The 19,309-nt window shown below is 41.0% G+C and overlaps 1 protein-coding gene across 1 annotated transcript in view; it reads right to left on the bottom strand.

Moving 5' to 3' along the window:
• Nucleotides 1-14,566, bottom strand: part of TM7SF3 (transmembrane 7 superfamily member 3) — a 37,793-nt gene extending 23,227 nt beyond the window's left edge. The window contains exons 1-3 of the mRNA XM_029205871.1: nt 14,324-14,566; nt 4,385-4,539; nt 597-747 (exon numbers count right to left, since the gene is read on the bottom strand). Of these exons, the coding sequence (XP_029061704.1) occupies nt 597-747; nt 4,385-4,539; nt 14,324-14,414 (397 nt within the window). The 5' untranslated portion in view covers nt 14,415-14,566. The remainder of the gene's footprint in view (nt 1-596; nt 748-4,384; nt 4,540-14,323) is intronic.
• Nucleotides 14,567-19,309: the final 4,743 nt, after the last annotated feature.

Consider the following 19,309-nt stretch of genomic DNA (forward strand, 5'->3'; position numbering starts at 1 on the left):
AGTCCGCTGCCGATGCAGGGGACACGGGTTCGTGCCCCGGTCTGGGAAGATCCCACGTGCCGCGGAGCGGCTGGGCCCGTGAGCCATGGCCTGCACGTCCGGAGCCTGTGCTCCGCGACGGGAGAGGCCACAACAACAGTGAGAGGCCCGCATACCGCAAAAAAAAAAAGAAAACAAAAAAACTCGCTATGTTCCTCAGCATAGAGGGCAAACCTCACATTGTACACCAGGCCCTTCACACCCTGGCTCCAGCCACACCCACTGTTCACCATCCTCCAAACACCCCATTCTTCTTCCAGTCTTCCTCAGCCTCCGATAACCAACTAATGTGTGAAGGACCATGCCTTGTCTTTCTGTTACAGCTTCTCCAAGGGCTCCTTAAATGTTTTCCAAATGAATAAATGTGTTCTCCTATTTCCTACCTGGGCTTTCAGTCATCATACTAATTCTCTGACTCCCCTGCTGTTAATACCTTTCTGACTCAAGGTATTGTACTTATAATAAACACTTTTAATAGGATTATAGTTTTCCCTAAATTTTCACACACAAGTCCCGCATTCTGGAGAGTAACGGGGAGTCGACAATAGAAAGGTTACCGCTTTCCGAGTAGGAGAGTGGAATGGCCACATTTTGGACAGGCTCAGGGTCTGAAGTCTCCAAGTGCCAAGTGCATATACTCTGCTCTGGTCTAAGAATGAAAACCAGTCCTTTGTCAGTGCCTGTTCCCGAGGCATTGGGAAGGAGAGTCTGCAATAAGGAAAGAAGAGTCATCATGAATCGGGAGTTGAGCAGAGTGCTTAAATTTTGGAGTGGATCTACTGTGCATGCCCTACTCCAAAGCTTCTCAAAGCAAAAAGGAATAAAAACAGATCTTCCTTAGATGATTAAAGAATTCTTTTCACCTCTATGTGCACGTGACCACACATACCTGTGAAGGAACTATTTAAAATATACATCTTTGATCAGGAATAGCAGATACACAGAAAAATCCCCAAACTTTTCAATCCTCTCAGTTAGGATCTACTATGTCAAGTACTAAGACTACTGGGTTAAGGACTACTGTGTGAATGACAAAACTAAAACAATTTAGTAATGAGTCTGATGTCCTTTATTCAAGGAGAACAACCCATGGATTGGGGGAGGACAGTGCCTCACCAGCTGTGGAGTCCTGTTCCCAAGGGATGTGGGGCATGAACTAGTTTTTTAGAGCATTAGAAGGGCATGCTTAGCTAGGTCAGGATTTCCATAAAAGTCGAGAGGGTCCTGTTTTCTAGGCTAAGCTGAGCTGGAAGATTGTGGTCAGTGTAAGTTAGGTTTCCTTGACAGGGGTTCCCTGTAAGTGCAGGCTGACTTAGGTTTAGATTTGTGACATGGACCAAGCCATTGGGGCAGCCTCCATTTGTGGTCCCGATATACAAATTAACTTGACCACTACCAAGACAAAAATATAAGCTCTGCCCCCAAAGAGTTCAGTTCTTGGAAAGCTTTTTTTAAAAACTGAGTTGTAATTAACATATTGTAAATTACACATAAAGTATACTAACGGTAGGTTTTGGTAAATGTAGGCACCTTTGACACCATCACCACAACCAAGACAGTGAACACACAGATCACCTTCTTTGTGCCCTGTTCTAACCCTTCCTCACACCCCAGCCACTCTCCCATCCCCTGCCCCCATCTGCTGGGAAAGCTTTTTGAATAACAAAGTACTAAGTTAAGAGGTAGTAGATTCAGAGTGTTTTCTTAAAGCTAAGGAAATAGAAAGAAAAAAGTGCCAGATGGGTTTCAATTTGACAAGCGTATAAGAGAATGACCCAAATACTAAGTGAGGAACTACAGGGTCAGCAGTTTCAAAGAAATAACTGCTGGGCTTCCCTGGTGGTGCAGTGGTTGAGAGTCCGCCTGCCGATGCAGGCGACACGGGTTCGTGCCCCGGTCCGGGAGGATCCCACATGCCGCGGAGAGGCTGGGCCCGTGAGCCATGGCCGCTGAGCCTGCGCGTCGGGAGCCTGTGCTCCGCAACGGGAGAGGCCACAACAGTGAGAGGCCCGGGTACCGCAAAAAAAAAAAAAAAAAAAAAACTAACTGCCAAGATGACCCAGAAACTCCAAAGTGCCACACTTCATCAGGAAGTTACAACAGAAAGTTCTCTTCACAGACTCACTTCTAGAGCTATGTGCAGTTCTGGTTATCATCCTCTCCACAGTATAAATACAGTGAGAACTAAAGACAGCCCAAGAAAGGAGCACGATTATAATTAAGGATAACTAAGATCCTTTCTGCATGAAGACCGAGGCCCAAGATGCTGTTCATCCAGGCCATTTTTGTCACGTTAGTAATGCTGGCCTCCCTTTATCTAACCTCAGTTTCCTCAAATGTAAAAATAGGCATTAGAACTACTTGGTTGAACTGTTACGAGAATTAAATTAACTACATGGAAAACCAAATGCAAGGGTTCCTAACTAGGAGCCCCAGAGGCCCAGTGAGTTTCCAGAGGTCCCCATGAAATTATACAGATGTAGTCATACATTTTGCCAGGTAGAGAGTCCTGAGATTTCAGCAAATTCCAAGTCTATGGCCCCAGGAGCTTAAGGATCACTGGCCTAGCACACAGTGGGCATGCAATAAATATAAATGCCTTTTTTCTCCATCCTTTCTCTTCCTTCAAATGTTGTCTTTGCTATGGTATTATTAAGAAGGAAATTGTCTCTGTGCCATTTTACTATGTATCCTATGTAAGGGCCTGAATAGAAAGTTTCCATTTGAATTTAGTGCCAGAAAAAATCTTCGCTTCCCCTCAAGAACTGGCATGTTTCTTCCTTCTAAGAAAGTTATGAAGTTTAACATGCTTTGATCTCTGCTCTGGTTGCAAAGAACTCAGGCAAAATCAATATATGGGTCATAAAAACAAAACAAAACATATATATATATATGGGTCATAGACACTGTTATCTCTTCAATTAACATAACTTACTCCTTCCTCTTTTCCTTGATCAAACCCTTCCATTTCTAGTCTATTAGATCACCACACACAACTTCAAAACCTTCGTGGCAGAGACAGGAAAGCAGGAACAAAAAATACCAAACACTTAGTTTGAAAGATACTGTGACCAATGCCCATAAGATATATAGGAATTGGACTAAGACAGCTCTGTTTAGCAAATACCACAATGTTAGAAGGTAGGCTTAGGACACATAAAAACGCAGCACAACTTTATACAGAGTGAAATTCATTTATTTGTCTAGGGGGTCATATATAAATATAAATAGATTTGTAAAAGGTTAACATAAATGGCAGAGCCTTAATAGCTTAAGCTGACCCAGGACATTTGAAAAACTTCCCAGAGCTGAGGTTGAGGTTCAGGGGTGTAGTGACGATCTCCGTAACAGGGTCCTAAATGCTGCTGGAAGCAAAGCACTGCACTGGTTAAAACTGAGTGTTAGGATTCTTTTGTTTCCATGAGACTCCAAAGAATAAAGCTGATCCTACAGGAGTCTTAATAAACTTCAACACTAAATGGCTGAATGACAAAGCAAACCCATTAAAATGTACTCTCAGGTAAAAATCACTGAGGACACACTAGGGTAAGAAAAAGAAAAGGTGGGAAGTATGAGGAAAGCTTAACTGCAGACAGGAGACATTTGGTACAAGCCACCCTCCCCCAAACTCAGGAGCATCACCCTTCTTTAGGTCAGAGGTCACCACTCAAGAAAGGCCTGTGATACTCACCTCTTAGCCAGTCTAAACCACTAACTTGACAGGACCCAATCTTGATTATTTTTTAAAAAAATTTAAGACATACACTTCTCCACAAATTTATCACCCTTTGTTAAGATGGTATAGGGGCCCCAAATTCTAACCACCTCTTTGAATTACTCATTACTGCGTTCTCCCACGTATACGCACATTGTACGTGTAAATAAACTCTTTTTTCCCCCTCCTGTTAAAAAAAGAAAAAAAATTTAAGACATAAAGTGGCATCAAATTCTAATGCTCGGGACTTCCCTGGTAGCTCAGTGGTTAAGAATCCGCCTGCCAATGCAGGGGACATGGGTTCGATTCCTGGTCCGGGAAGATCCCACATGCCACGGAGCAACTAAGCCTGTGCACCACAACTATTGAGCCTGTGCTCTAGAGCCTGTGAGCCACAACTACTGACCCACACGCTGCAGCTACTGAAGCCCGTGCGCCTAGAGCTCATGCCCCACAATAAGAGAAGCCACTGCAATGAGAAGCCCACGCGCAGCAACGAAGACCCAATGCAGCCAAAAAAAAACCCAACAATGTGTCTTTAAAAAAAAAAACAAAACTCTACCACTCATGCTAAATACAAGACCCCAAAATGTGGAAATGACTTTTATGGAAGTAACTCTTTGTACTTACCTCAGAAAATGAAACTGTTGTATTCTGATACTGTGAATGTATTTGGAAAATAAGAAAAGTGACATTGCTGGAAATATGACGCAAAATAGCTTCCTCTGGAGAGGGCTTCTTGAGCTCCAAGTATCTAAATCTCCCCACAGAAAATTCAAGAAGACCTACAAGGAGAGAAACGTTTCATTGTAACACTTATATCTCTAACAGCGATTTGTACAAACCGCATACTTAAACACAAATGCATGGCTAATTTAATCCTCAGAAAAACCCTTGAGATAAATATTATTATTACTGCTCCTATTTCACTGATGAGAACAATGAAGCTCAAAGGGGTGAAGCTGCCCACCCAGGGTGCCTCAGCTACAAAGGGTGGAACTGAGAACCTAAAGGGAAGAAAGGTATTTCAAAAGATGTGAGGGCTTCCCTGGTGGCGCAGTGGTTGAGAGTCCGCCTGCCGATGCAGGGGACACGGGTTCGTGCCCCGGTCCAGGAAGATCCCACATGCTGCGGAGCGGCTGGGCCCGTGAGCCATGGCTGCTGAGCCTGTGCGTCCGGAGCCTGTGCTCGGCAACGGGAGAGGCCACAGCAGTGAGAGGCCCGCGTACCGAAAAAAAAAAAAAAAAGATGTGAAAAATAGGCCGTTCAAGGTGCCTGGCTCCCAGAGCCCAGGAAAATCCCCCTTCTGGTCGCAGCAATAACAACTCTATTCAGAACAGAGTCCCTGAATTTAAGGATTAACAACCCTGATGAGTTACTAACAATCGTAAATGCACTGGTACTAAAGATTATTACAATCTAGTGAATTCTGAAGTCAGCCCAGCTAGAGAGACACATCTGGCTTCAATTTTACCCCACCATTTACTAGCTGTGTGATCTCAGGCAAGTTACTTAATTCCTTTAAACCTCAGTTTCTTCATCTGTCAAATGGGACTGAAGTACTCAGCTTGCAAAGGAAGGTGTCATCATCACAGACAAAAATGTCTACTGAGTGTCCACACCAGGAACTTCATGAATCATAGGGCTTCTGGAAGAAGGAGCTTTTCGTTTGTTTAAGGATCAAATTCAGAGTCCACATAAAAGATAGGCTCTAACAAGTTCTCCAACACCTCACCTAGGCTTTCCCATTTGTCCACTTGCCTACACTGTCTGCTTGTGTTTCACTCACTCACTGTGTCTTATCTCCCAGCTGCTCACCAGTTCTTTCCTTTTCTAACCTAATTCTCAAGGGATCCACTAAATAGGCTGCTTTGACTTCTGTGTGGTTCTGGGTTCCCATCTCACCCCCTGCCCTAGAGTCAGTATGTCTTTGCATAAACAGCAGAGGAGCCTGCAAGCATTACATAAGCAATCTTGGGGGCTGGAACCTCAAAATAGAAAAAAAGATTTCAATTTAATAGAGATGAAAAGTAGGTGATGAGGTAAAGATTATATTCACCAGAGTCCCACAGTGGAAGGATCATGTTTTATTTTAGAAGGAAATTTGAGTCAGTGGGAGCTAAAAGAAAACACCCCAGACACGAACTCATTCTTATGTACCATTTCCTAAGAAGGCTAATTTTTTCAGCACTTTTTGTTGTTCTTGTAGTTAACACAAGTACTCCATTTGGATGATTAAAAAAAAGACTATCAAGAAAGGCTAACCAAGAAAGCCAAACAGAACATACAAACATTGCTAGAACTAGAATAAAGGTTACTCTCTATAAAATTTCCCCAAACTCCATGATGTTATTATATTATCTTCATAACTTTTTAATTGATTATAGAAAAAAAGGTTATTTGTGGTTCTAATTTAATTTCTAAAAATCCTGAGAAAATTTTAATAGTTGTAACAATGACAAATGAAGGTGGTGTATTTTCTATTTATGTAACTGGAAAGACATTTCACCTTGTATGTGGAACAAAACTCCAGCCTGAATAGAGGTAAAAATATTAGGAAGTGGCTAACAGAATCTACGGAAGTCTGGAAAACGTGGGGAGCTTTCTGGGGGTTTTTTTTGTTTTTAAAGGGGAACAAGGAACATTTTAATATTCCAGGTCTTCCCAGCATCAGGATTACTTTATTAGGAAACCAAATTGTACATAAAATTAAGTGGACCTCGGTAAATGGCCCTAAAAACTTTTCATGTATTGCACTTTAACTTTGGTCCCACCCATTCTCCACCTTCCAACTCTTAAAACTATCCACAAATTCCAGTCTAAGAGCAGTCTCAGTTTGTTTTCCTAGGAATTAATTGGATTTCCATCCTTTAACTGTCCAAAGCACTCAGCTCACTTACCGGCCTGCCTTTTCGAGTTACATTTTCAGTTTTTCTGTTTTTTCAGTCCGTCCCCATCCCATTTTCTCTATTTGACAAATACTTATTTAAGTACTTATGGACTAGTCGCTCTGCCTATTATTGAATACTGTGACCAGAACTGATGTAAGTAAATTCGTAAAGGTTATAATCACTTAACTTACACTTAAATTTGCCCTTAAGCCTATCTTAGAAATTTTTGATGATCTTTACATCTGTCTCCCATTACATGGGCCTTGAATCAAAATACTACCCAGAACATTTATAAGCCCTGGAAGAGACTGAAGCTATCAGTTAGTGAAGTGTTGGTTTTCTTAACGTTTCCTTAATCTATCACACAAGGGTGAAGATAAATCACAACTCAGAAATACTTGGAGAACCAAAACGTTCAGTGATTTAAAAGACAGTAAGGAAAGACAGGACCATAGAAATTAAAATATACTACTAAACAACTGGTAACTTAACAAAATAAGTAGGGGTAATAAAAGTAGGTATTCCTGGGAATGTATGTTAAGTGCCTTTTCTTTCTTTTTTTTAAATTTATTTTTATTTTATTTATTTTTGGCTGCATTGGGTCTTCGTTGCTGCGCGCAGGTTTCTCTCTAGTTGCGGAGAGCGAGGGTTACGCTGCGTTGTGGTGTGCGGGCTTCTCATTGCGGTGGCTTCTCTTGTTGCAGAGCACGGGCTCTAGGCGCGTGGGCTTCAGTAGTTGTGGCACACGGGCTCAGCAGTTGTGGCTCACGGGCTCTAGAGCACAGGCTCAGTAGTTGTGGTGCACGGGCTTAGTTGCTCCACGGCATGTGGGATCTTCCCGGACCAGGGCTCGAACCCGTGTCCCCTGCATTAGCAGGCAGATTTTTAACCACTGTACCACCAGGGAAGCCCTAAGTGCCTTTTCTTTACACATTTCATTGTTTATCAGATTTCTATAGCAATAATGAGGCGTTCTTACCAGAAATGAAATGCACAATTTGAAAAAAACCTCTTTCCTTGATGGCACTCAAAACACAGGTTCTACCTCAACTCTTCATGTGAAATTTATAAAACAGGGACACAATCTAGACAAAATGGTGACACTCTCAACACTCAACAGGTGTCACCTGTTTTGTTTTTCCCTTAAAATGGTAATATTGTTCCAGGTCATACATAAGCCATATTTTAAAAGGCAAGAACGGTAGAGAAAGTTAATTCCTCCAGCAAGTACACTGTACAGAAATAATCACTATTAACAGTTTGGTATACACCTTTCAGGATTTAGGCAGATATCAGCATGAGCATCTCTATGTAGATGGAAAAAGAAAGACACAAATATGTTTGGTATAGCCATTTCATAGATCTTAGATATCTTTCCACATCAACAGATAATTCTAGCTTTATCATTTTAAAAGCTATATAATATCCCATTCTAGGTAAACATGATTATTCAACCAATCCCTTACTAATGAACATATAGGCTGTTACTATCCCAGCATGAATAAGAAATAAGAAATAAAATAGTCTATTTTGTGAAAGAATACTCTAGAAAAAACATATACATATGTGTGTGTGTACATATATATGCCAAGCAATAAACCTATTTGAGAAGGTTTTTGCTGTGACAGTGTAGCAGATCACCTTTGATTTAAAATAGTTAAAATAACTAAGAAGTCTTGTTCTCATTAAGAAAATCAGAAATGAAAACAGCTTCTGTGAGAATATAAAATGATCAGGACCAAAACAGTAAGTGACAGTCTCTGCTTCCGACTTCTTCGAGAAGAATACCTGCCATTTCAGAAACAGATTTCCGAAAGCTTCCGAAAGGAAGGTGATGCCTACTAACCCTCTTTCCCCAGCCAAATGCCTGTGACAAGAACTAGAAAGAAGCCAGACAACAAAGGGGAGAGACACTGTATACATTATTTCTAAAAAACTGGTCACTTGACAAAGTAAGTAGGGCTATTAAAAACAGGTACCTACGGGGTGTATTTTAAATAATGTTTTCTTTTCTTTACACATTTCCTATTTTTCATATTTTCTGTAGTGCTTATGAGGTGTCCTTCTTAGAAAGGAATTCTAATACAGTGGTCATTCACCTTGGTTGTACGTTACAATTATCTGAAGGTGCTTTTTAAAAGATATTGTTGCCTGGGCCCCTCTCCAACCAGTTAAATCAAAATTCCTGGGGTTAGGGTTCAAGTATCAATTACAAAACAAATATTCTTTAAAATAACATTCAGGGACTTACCTGGTGGTCCAGTGGGTAAGACTCCGTGCTCCTACTGCAGGGGGCCCCCAGGTTCTATCCCTGGTCAGGGAACTAGATCTCACATGCATGCCGCAACTAAGAGTTTGCATGCCGCAATTTAAAAAAAAAAAAAAAAAATCCCGCATGCCGCAAAGAAGATCCTGCATGCTGCAACTAAGACCAGTCGCAGCCTAAATTAATTAATTAAATTTTTAAAAAAATGCCTACAAAGAAGTGCACAAAGTTTACACTGCCAGATCAAGAAACAGCATTCTAACCTCTTAGAGGTCTCCTGGTGGCCTCTTCCAATCACTACCTCTTCCCTCCTCCCCAGAGGTAACCATGATCCTAACTTTTAACACCACAGATGGGCATTTTTTTTTTTGAAATTTAATTAAATGGAATCATACAGCATGAATTCTTTTGTGTCTAGCTTTTTAAAAATCAACATTTTATTTGTGAGATTCATCCCAGCTGCTATCGTAACTGTTATTCATTCACTTTCATTGCTGTGTGCTTCATGAAATAAATATACCACCATTTATTTATCTGTTCTACTGTTAACGAACATTTGGACTATTTCTAGTTTGCAGTAATTATAAATAACTCCATTCGGACAATTTTTTGTATGTGTCTTTTGGTGCACATGTACACATTTCTATTGGGTACAACCTGTGAGTAGAATTATCAGGTAACAGGGTATACTTATGTTCAATTTTAGTAGATACTCCTGAACAGTTATCCAACATGGTTTTGCCAATTTAGACCTCTATCAGCTTGTGAGGAAGTATTCCAGTTACACTATACTCTCACCAACACTTGGTAAGAACATTTTGTTTTACCTATTGGTTATTTAAATATCCTCTTTGTGAAAGGGTCTGTTAAGCCTTTTGCCCATTTTAAAAACTGGATTATCTGTACTTATTGAATTTTAGGAACTCTTTAGTCATCACTGATATGAGTATTCTGTCAGATATGTGTTACAAATATCTTCTCCCACTCTTATAGCTTGTCTTTTCACTCTCGATACCTTTAGATTAACAGAAGTTTTAATTTTAATGTAGTCCAATTTCTCAAGTTTTTCCTTTATGATTTTAAAGAATTCTTTGCCAACACATTCCAAGATCAGGAAGATACATTCCCCATATTAATGTCTAGAACTTTGTTCTACTTTTCACATTTAAGTCTAAAATCAACCTGAAACTGATTTTTATGTATGGTGTGAGGCGGGATGGTCAAGGTTCATTTTCCCATATGAATATCCTGTTGACATAGCAACCTTTAATGAAAGTAGTTTCCTTACTGCTCAGCAATTCCACCTTTCACATAAGTCAAGTGACATATGTGAGGGTTTATTGCTGGACTCTTAACTGTGTACCATTGGTCTATTTGCCTATCCTAACACCAATATTACACTGTCTTAATTTCTGCCCCAAATTGTCCTTCCTCCTCAAGACTGTCTTGAGTATTTTTGGCCCTTTTTCATTTCCATATAAATTTCAGAAAGCAGCTTGTCAACTTCCACAAAAAAAACCCTGCTGGGATTTGATTGAGATGGCACTGAATGTATTAATTTAGGGAGAAATGATACCTTTATAACAGCATTTTTCTAATCTACAAATTTGAGATATCCCTCTATTTATTTTCTTAATTTATCTCAAGAATGTTGTATAGTTTTCTCTATAGAGATTGTAACATATCCCATTATAATTATCCCTAAATATTTAATATTTCTTGATGGTATTATAAATTTACTTTTTATTTTCTATTTCAATTTCTAGCTGTCTCTTCACCAACATGCCTTTTTTTCAAGGCTCCAGGTGATTCTAATGTCCAGCCAGGCGTGAGAACTCCTAACACAACGTTTGATGAATTAGGGAAGGAAAGCTATATTTTTTCCTATTCTTAGTTCTCTTTATCTAACTTTTGTGTGAAAATCCTCTGGCAATCCAAGAGCCATTTCACAATTTTTATAGAATACTGTATATTAAACAAACCAGTTATGGTTTGAGTCCTGACTTGCAGGGCCCTTTCATATTTGATGTTCCGGAGCCTCACACAGTGCCAGGCACCTGGTTGGCACACAGTAAATGTTTGGTAAATGACAGTTGAATTTTGTGACCTCAGACAAGTAATTATTTCCTATGGGCCTCAGTTCCCTCATGGTAAAATGCAGTTAACTGTGCTGCATACATCACGTGGCTGCTGAAAGTATCAAATGGGAAAAAAATTGTAAACTGTCCAATACTACACAATAAAATATCATTATTAGTTTCTGTTAGCTTTCCAATGTTTCAGAGGCTCATGTCCTTATCAAAAAAAAAAAAAAAAAATTCAGGCAGTCAGTATGGTCCTCCTACAAATAAACTAGTGGGAAGAAGAGGTCTAACACGTATAAAACGCCCAGCACATCCATCATGAACAGCGAGTTGAGAAAGTGACTTCCACAGACTGACAAGGAAATATACTGAAAGTCAAAACAACTTTAACAGTCTAGCCTGGCAGAAACTGCATTTCATTTCTACTCATAAAAACAGACATGGCAAAGGAAGACACAAATACAAAAATATATCCTGAAGAGGTTAACAGGAACTTAGCTGCACTTCTAAGTCATCTGGAAAAGGATGCATCAGAAACATTTTTTGAGGGATAATTAGATCTTATGACTTGAGGAGTGGACAGGAAAGACAGCACATCAAGGATATTACAGGGCAGGGCTTCCCTGGTGGCGCAGTGGTTAAGAATCCGCCTGCCAATGCAGGGGACACGGGTTCGAGCCCTGGTCCAGGAAGATCCCACGTGCTGCGGAGCAAGTAAGCCCGTGTGTGGCTCTACTGAGCTTGCGCTCTAGAGCCCGCGAGCCACAACTACTGAGCCCACGTGCCACAACTACTGAAGCCCGCACACCTAGAGTCCGTGCTCCGCAACAAGAGAAGACACCACAATGAGAAGCCCATGCACCACAACGAAGAGTAGCTCCCGCTCACGGCAACTAGAGAAAGCCCGCGTGCGGCAATGAAGACCCAATGCAGCCGAAAATAAATAAATTTAACAAAAAAAAAGAAGGCTATTACAGGGCAAATGGCTAACACGAGACTGAGCACTTAAGCTGTAGTTCTCCTCTGCTTTCTCTGGCAAAAATGTTTCTTGTCATCTAACGTACAGCAGGGGACCCTTTTCTATTTTTCATACCCTTCCTCCATTCCTACCCAGAGTCACTCTTTCCTTCCAATAATTCCATTCTAAAAAGAGCTGCCCAATCCCAATATGTTCCTTTTCTTTCTCAATCAGATCCTAAACTTGCAATCTTCAAATTTTCCACCTCTTCCTTTTTACTATTTACTGAAATGTACCTCCACTGTTTCTGCTTTAACTCAACAGAAAAATTCTAGGACAGATTTGTCAACGGTTAGTCTTCATAATTCTCTTCAGATGGAATATTAAAAACAAAAACCGTTCAGCTACTTGAGCGGGCCAGCATTCAACTGCCCCTCCCAATTTCTCATTGATACTTTCTTATGAATTTTCATTAGCCCTAAAAGGTGAAAGGAAACACAAAAATGCACACACTTTTGAGAGAAAGAGAACACCTGCAACTAACTACACAAGTGGCCTGCTACCTTCCTTAAGCATTATGGATAGCACAAACTGGAGAAGGTTCAAATAGCACTCTGCTCAACTCCAATCACTAGGTAAGTTCCTGTGAGTTACCAGATATGAACCTGAATCAATAACGAAAGGTGTTCACGGTAGCAGGGAACCGGGACTCCAAGAGAAGGGAAAACTGTTTAGATGTATGGTTCATCTCCTGCTGGTCGCAGAAAGCACCATCCTCAGACATTCTAGAACTCGATCTGCCACCTTCAAGGATTCACTTAGCTTCTAAGCCACTAGTCAAGGTGTTTAGCTCTTTCTGCTAGAGACGGGTAAATCCTCCTAACTTACAGCAGCTACTCAATTTCGAGTTTGTATACTCATCAGAATCCTCAAACAGAAATCCAGACATTTTCCAGGAGGACCATGCAAGTCTGGAACTAAGTCTTCCTTAATTTCCACTCTGATCTTTATCTGACAGATGTGGAGAATATCAGCTTTCATTAACCCTCAGCAGTCAAGTTCCCACCTGCTGTCCCTCTTCTGCACAGAACAGCAATACTGATGCAAGGCCAGAAGAATAACGTGGCTGAGGAAATAACAGTGCTGTAATCGCAGAGGGGAGAAACAGTGTCTGAAAAACATTAACTTCTCACATTCCTTCTCTCGTCTGATCATCTGCCAAGTCAATCTCTCAGATTCTTCACCTTGGAAGAATGGAAATAGCCATATGAGGGAGGGAGAAGAGACTCTACTTTGAGGAATGAGAATTCAGAGAAGAACTAAGTGTAAAGCACCACACTAAGTAAAACATTCTCACTGGAGGGCAGCTTTGTAGAAGTGGAAGACCATGAAATTGACAGCAAGACACACGGGTTCATCTGCTGTCTGTGCCCCTCTTAGCTGTTTACTTGTGTAGTGAGCATCGTCTTGGGCCTCAGGTTCATCCTCCACCAGTGAGGACAATAATTATCTAACAGGGTGGTAAGGATTAAATAACACTGCCATGAAAAGCACCTGGCACATACTGCACGCAGTGAATGTTAGCGCCCTGTTATAAATAAGGCTATTTTTTCTGCAGAACTATAACCGCCCTTTTCAGCTTTGGCCTTAAATTCTAGGCAAAAATTCTAGGATTCAGTTTGCACAAGTGCTTTTCAAAGATACGCATTCAGAAACAGAATCACGTTATTCAGAAAATATTATGTTTCAGAACTACAACTAGTCTCTTAAGCTCAAAACAAAACGAAGTATGTTCTCGACCCCATGGAAAAGCACATGATTATCAGCTTCATACAATTAACGCTTTTTACAGTTTATATTAACAAACCACCAACTATTGCTAAAATCCATTCACCAAGCACATGACCTATGGTCTAAAGTCCCATTCTGGGTTCACTTTTCCTCTGAAACTCCGTAGAGCATAACCAGTTTGAAAAGCACCTAGATTTTGGAGTACAAAAACCCGCTGCACCTTGGCTGCATCAAGCCTCGCAGTCCAGACGCTCAGACCAGCCACTTGGGAGCAAAGAGGTGTTTTAATGTGTTAAATAAAACCTACAAACATGGCTGCACCCTAAGGGAGAGAATAATGTGTCTGAACAAGAGAGTTTCCTATCTCTTCCCATTCCCCCAGCCTAAATTAGGAGGTTGACATTAAGGCCTCCTTAGCAATGGGACTTGCCTTCTGCAGGAAAGGACCTCGATCCATTCCTGCCGTTTCTGAACTCACCGCCTCCCCCGCTGCGCGGACAGACCCCGGGGTGGACTCTGACCTTGCAAGAAATGCAAGACCAAGTTTGGGTTGCAGCAGTCAGGCGCCCCCGACCTTACCCTCGCTGGAGTTCCCGACGGTCTCGGCTCCGGCGGCCGCCGCCGGTTCCGACGCCAACACAGCCAGGAGCAGCAGCCGAAGGAGCTCCATTGCTGCCCCAACCGGGCGCCGCCACCTAGCCCGCGCTATCCCGGGGCGCCCGCGTCCGGCGCCATCGCTCGCTAAGTGCACGCGCAGCACACCTGCCAGCCCCGCAGAGCCCGCGCGCCCCCCGCCCCGGCAGAGGGCTCCAGTTCCGGCAATCAGCCCCGCTGCGCGGCCCCACGCCTCCTCCAGCCCCTCACGTCACGGCGACGGCGCCCCCCGGGGCGAGGGCGGGGACGGGAGCGGAGGGGCGTGCCCGGGCGGCGCTCGCCTCCTCCCGGCCGGCGGCGCTGCGGGCACCCTTGCGCCGGGGGCTGCGGCGACCCCAGGAAGTTCTGGGTTGTAACCTGTACTTCTCACTTTGGTATCTTTCGCACTTACGAAAACTACCGTTCGAGTGAAAAATAACCCTTTCTGTTGCGGCCTAACGTCTCCAGGCTCCAGTTTCCCGCGTTTCCTTTGCAAACGGAAAAAAAACAGGAATCTGGTGCTCAAAACGCTGGAGTTGATCGTTTCTCCCTGTCGCAATTGCCTTAGCTCCTCAGGGAGATGTTGGTATGAAAATACGGGGGCAGTGCTGTTTCTGTGGTGGTTATTGCGCTGGTGATGAGCGCCACAATTAAAAATGTTTCGTTTTCTCTAAGTGAAATTATCCTCGAAGACTCAAGACCTTCATCTGAACTTCCTCTCTCAAATTTTATACGTGAGGGCTGTTTAAAGGACCGTAGTCCATGTGACAGATGGCTCGTGAGACGATTGTGGAATTAGGTTTATAGGTAAACCTATAAATATAGGTTTATTTATTTGGGGAAGATTGCCCTGCTTTATTTTTCCTGCTCTTTAACTTTTTCAGTTATCTACTTTAATAAGCAACTATGTTGAAAATTCAATATGTGGTTAATCCACTACTAAACTAAAAACCTATAGCAATCACCATAATAGTAATAGGCACAACTCTTTTACTGTCCTTCCTCTGCCTGGCCCAAATGTTCACACCTGCGGTAGTACTATTTATTCCTATGGCGTTTATTCACTGTCCTACATACCCTCTTTCCACTAACTCTCAATAGATGAAACCCCGGGACGATGATAGCAGCGATTATAAGGGTAGCATTTGGACCCGTGGATGGATTATTCAGTAAATTGTGTCTGATAACTGATTAGCTGCACTGTACTGGGGAGGGAGGATTACAACTCTATCTCACATTGTCACAATGAAATCCCAAAGTAATAAATAAAATTAAAATCTTAAAAGAGCTAGAAGAAATACACATTTAAAAAAAAAAGTTGATCGCAGAATGATGGAACTGTCTTTTTTTTTCTTTTAAGAGTTTATTTGAGCAAAAATCTATTGGAATCTGGCAGCGCCAAACCAGAAGTGATCAGAATTATTCAGTGGAGGAACTTTCTAAGCAAAAAAGCGAAGGAGGAAACCATAAAGGAAAAGATTGGTAGATTTGGCTCCTTAAAAATTTTAATAAAGTCAATAAACACCATAAACAATAAACCATATGAAAAGTCAAGTTGATGACCAAAAGTAAAAGTTAGCAAACGACATGAATAGGGAATTAAAAAAACAAAAAAATAGAAGAAAGGAAACACGAATGGCCAGTAAACACATGAAAAAATGTTCAAATTCACTAGTAACAAACAAAATCAAATTAAGAAACTAAGCTGTAAATATTTTAAAAGAACAAGAACTTCGAGTGTGGGTGAAAGAGCTGAGAAGACATTCTAAGATCTAACTAGTGAGAGTGTAATTTCATACAACTTTTTATGGCATGAGCTGTATTAGAAATCTTAAAAATACTCAGCTTTGGTGTGATAATTGCACTTTTGGATTTAAGCATGTAAATATGTATAAAAATTATATATATATATTAGTGCACAAAACTGTTCAAGATGTTATTTACAATAGCAAAAAAACTAAAACAACCTAAATGCCCAACAATAAGTTAATTAAATAACCTGTAACGCAGCCATATAATAGAATACCTTGTAGCCCTTCAAAAATCATTTTTTAAAAGGCAACTGATTGATCAGGAAGTGTTTATGAAAAGGCAAGTTAAAAAGCAATATATATATATGTATATAGTATAAGCTTTATTTTGTTTTCTTTTTAATATGCATTCATGTTTATATGCATAGAAAGGTTGAAAGAACATTATCAAAATGTTTAAAAGAGTTTATCTCCAGGTGATTGGATTAAGAATGATTTTCTCTGCACATTTCTGCTCTTTGTAAAATTTCTACATTGAATGTGTATGGCTTTTGAATAAGAAAATAAAAATTTTTTTAAAGTATACTGCTAAAGGTTTTCTGGTAAAAGCATTCAGGATTTAACAGTCCAGCTTCCTGAATACGACACATAATGTTTTTCATGATGTAGCGCCTGTCCAGCTCTCCAGGTTCTTGCTGCAACTCAACTCCTCTATGCTGGCCATGCTGAATTAATTTCACTTCCCTGAACTAACCCCATTCCCTCTCTTCCACACTTTAGCATTGCAGTTCCCTGTGCCTGCAGTGGACAGCTGATGACAGATGTGTCAGTAAGCAGCAGAGGGCCTCATTACCTTGGCTCCAAAATACTGTAACAGCTTGGGAAGAATATTGGCTGGGGTTCCTTGCTCATGTCAGAGTTCCACTGGCAACCTGTGAAGCAAATGGGCCCAGCAGCTTTGCAGATGAGTTTTTATTCCTAAGAATTGAAAGGAAACACAAAAACTGACAAGATTCCCAAATCCAAGATATAGATAACTCGAGCCTTAAGGACTGCTTCAAGTCTAGAAAAAGAAGGCAGGCAACCTATCCTAGATTTTTGACAAAACCCAAGACACCGTGGATGGAGATGGGAATAGAGCTCCAGGGGAAAGGCAGGAAAGGTGCTCTGTGAAGCTTGCCCATGTATTCTATCTCATTCTAACCTCACCTTTGCTCTGTATTGTTTTTTTGAATTTTATTTATTTTTTTTATACAGCAGGTTCTTATTAGTTATCCATTTTATTGCTCTGTATTTTTTAACACTTGTTCTTCCTGCGGGTTACATTCTTTGGACTGTGTTCATTAAATTAAATTCAATAAATGTTTATTTAGTAACATATGGAAATCATTATGCTAGGAAATTCATTCATTTAGTCCATAAATATGCATTCAGAGTCTTCTGTCAGGCTAAATGCTAGGTGCTAGGCATTGGAAATATGGAAACAATTAAAATATGTTTCCTGCCCACAAGTAGCTCATGGTGGTGAGTAAATTAGAGTCATGTATGGATAATTAAACCTCAATGTGTTAAGTGGAATAACAAGTACAAGGAACAATTCTGAAGATTGGGAGCAACTAACTTACTCCAGGGTTTCAGGAAAGGTTTTATCAAGAAAGAAACATTTAAAATGAGGTTTAAAGCTGAGTGGATGATCAACAGGGGAACAAAATCGAGGTAGGGATGGAAGTGTGGGCTTTTCATACAAGGAAGAGAGAATTAATGCATCTTATATGATGTGCATAGGAGTACGAAACAGCAGAGCATCTGTAGGGAATTGCAAAGAATCTAATGTAGCAAATGCTTCTTTACAGTATTTCAGCACAGTGCTTGGAACAGTTTAGATGTTTAATAAATTGTGACTGAGTAGGTAATAAAGGTAGTTAAGGGTCTAGAATGTCAAGTTAAAGAACTGTTAAAGAGTTTTTTTTCCTGAAAAAATAGGGAGTCACTACAGATTAAAAAAATCAAAGTACTTACTACAAGATTGGCTATGAGTTGATAAAAAATCAAAGCTGGGTGATGGGTACATGAGTGTTCACCATACTATTCTCTCTACTTTTGTGTATGTTTGAAACTTTTAATAATATAAAGTTTAAAAGGACATACTTACCAAAATTGTGTTTCAAAGATAAGAGATACATAATACTGAGTTCCTCCTCTTAAAACCATATAATCCAGTAGGGGATTCAAGAAAAGCAAATTAAAAAGCATATGAAAAAAATGTCGGGGCTTCTTCCCTGGTGGCGCAGTGGTTGAGAGTCCGCCTGCTGATGCAGGGGACACGGGTTCGTGCCCCGGTGCGGGAAGATCCCACATGCCGCAGAGCGGCTGGGCCCGTGAGCCATGGCCGCTGAGCCTGCGCGTCCGGAGCCTGTGCTCCGCAACGGGAGAGGCCACAACAGTGAGAGGCCCGCGTACCGCAAAAAAAAAAAAAAAAAAAAAAAAAGTCAAAATCATGAGAGAGAAGGGGTCCATGTGGAATCTAGTAATTCATAAAATTTACATTAAAAGTAAAAAGTAAAACTTTAAAAGATCGACTGTGAATTAAATAACAGCAAAGAAATTGTTTTGATAAAGGTAAAGAATTGAGTGGTTATCAATTGGAGGCAATTTTGCCCCACACTTGCTAAGAGTCATCTGGGAATATCTGGAGATATTTTGTGTTGTCACGACTGGGTGGGGGGGCGTTGCTACTCTCATCTCGTGAGTAGAGGACAGGGATGCTGGCAAACATCCCACAATGCACAGGACAGCACCTCAGAACAGAGAATGTAATCAGCCTCAAACGTCAATAGAGCCACTGCTGAGGCATCCTGAGCTACACATATAAGACTGCATTTTGCAGGTGGATTATTACCTGAAGTCCACAGCTTCAAGAGGTTCATAAACCCCTGAAAATGTATGCAAAATTTTGAGAGCCTGGTCTGGGGAAAGGTCCACAGTTTTCATCTGATTCTTTAGGGGTCCATGGCCAGAAGAGGCTTAAGAAGCACAGGAAAAACAAAAGTTTTCAGGGGCTGTGGCTGAATAATCTGAAGTGATTATTTCACTCAGAAAACTATTGCACGAGGAGGCGGGAATCTGTTTCCTAGAGCCAGATTATGGTCAACCTTGAAATCCAAGCAGAAATGGCTGAACA

This window comes from Monodon monoceros, unplaced genomic scaffold (assembly GCF_005190385.1).
Source record: "Monodon monoceros isolate NGI ecotype Baffin Bay Population unplaced genomic scaffold, NGI_Narwhal_1 Super_Scaffold_6, whole genome shotgun sequence".
Classification (NCBI taxonomy): domain Eukaryota; kingdom Metazoa; phylum Chordata; class Mammalia; order Artiodactyla; family Monodontidae; genus Monodon; species Monodon monoceros.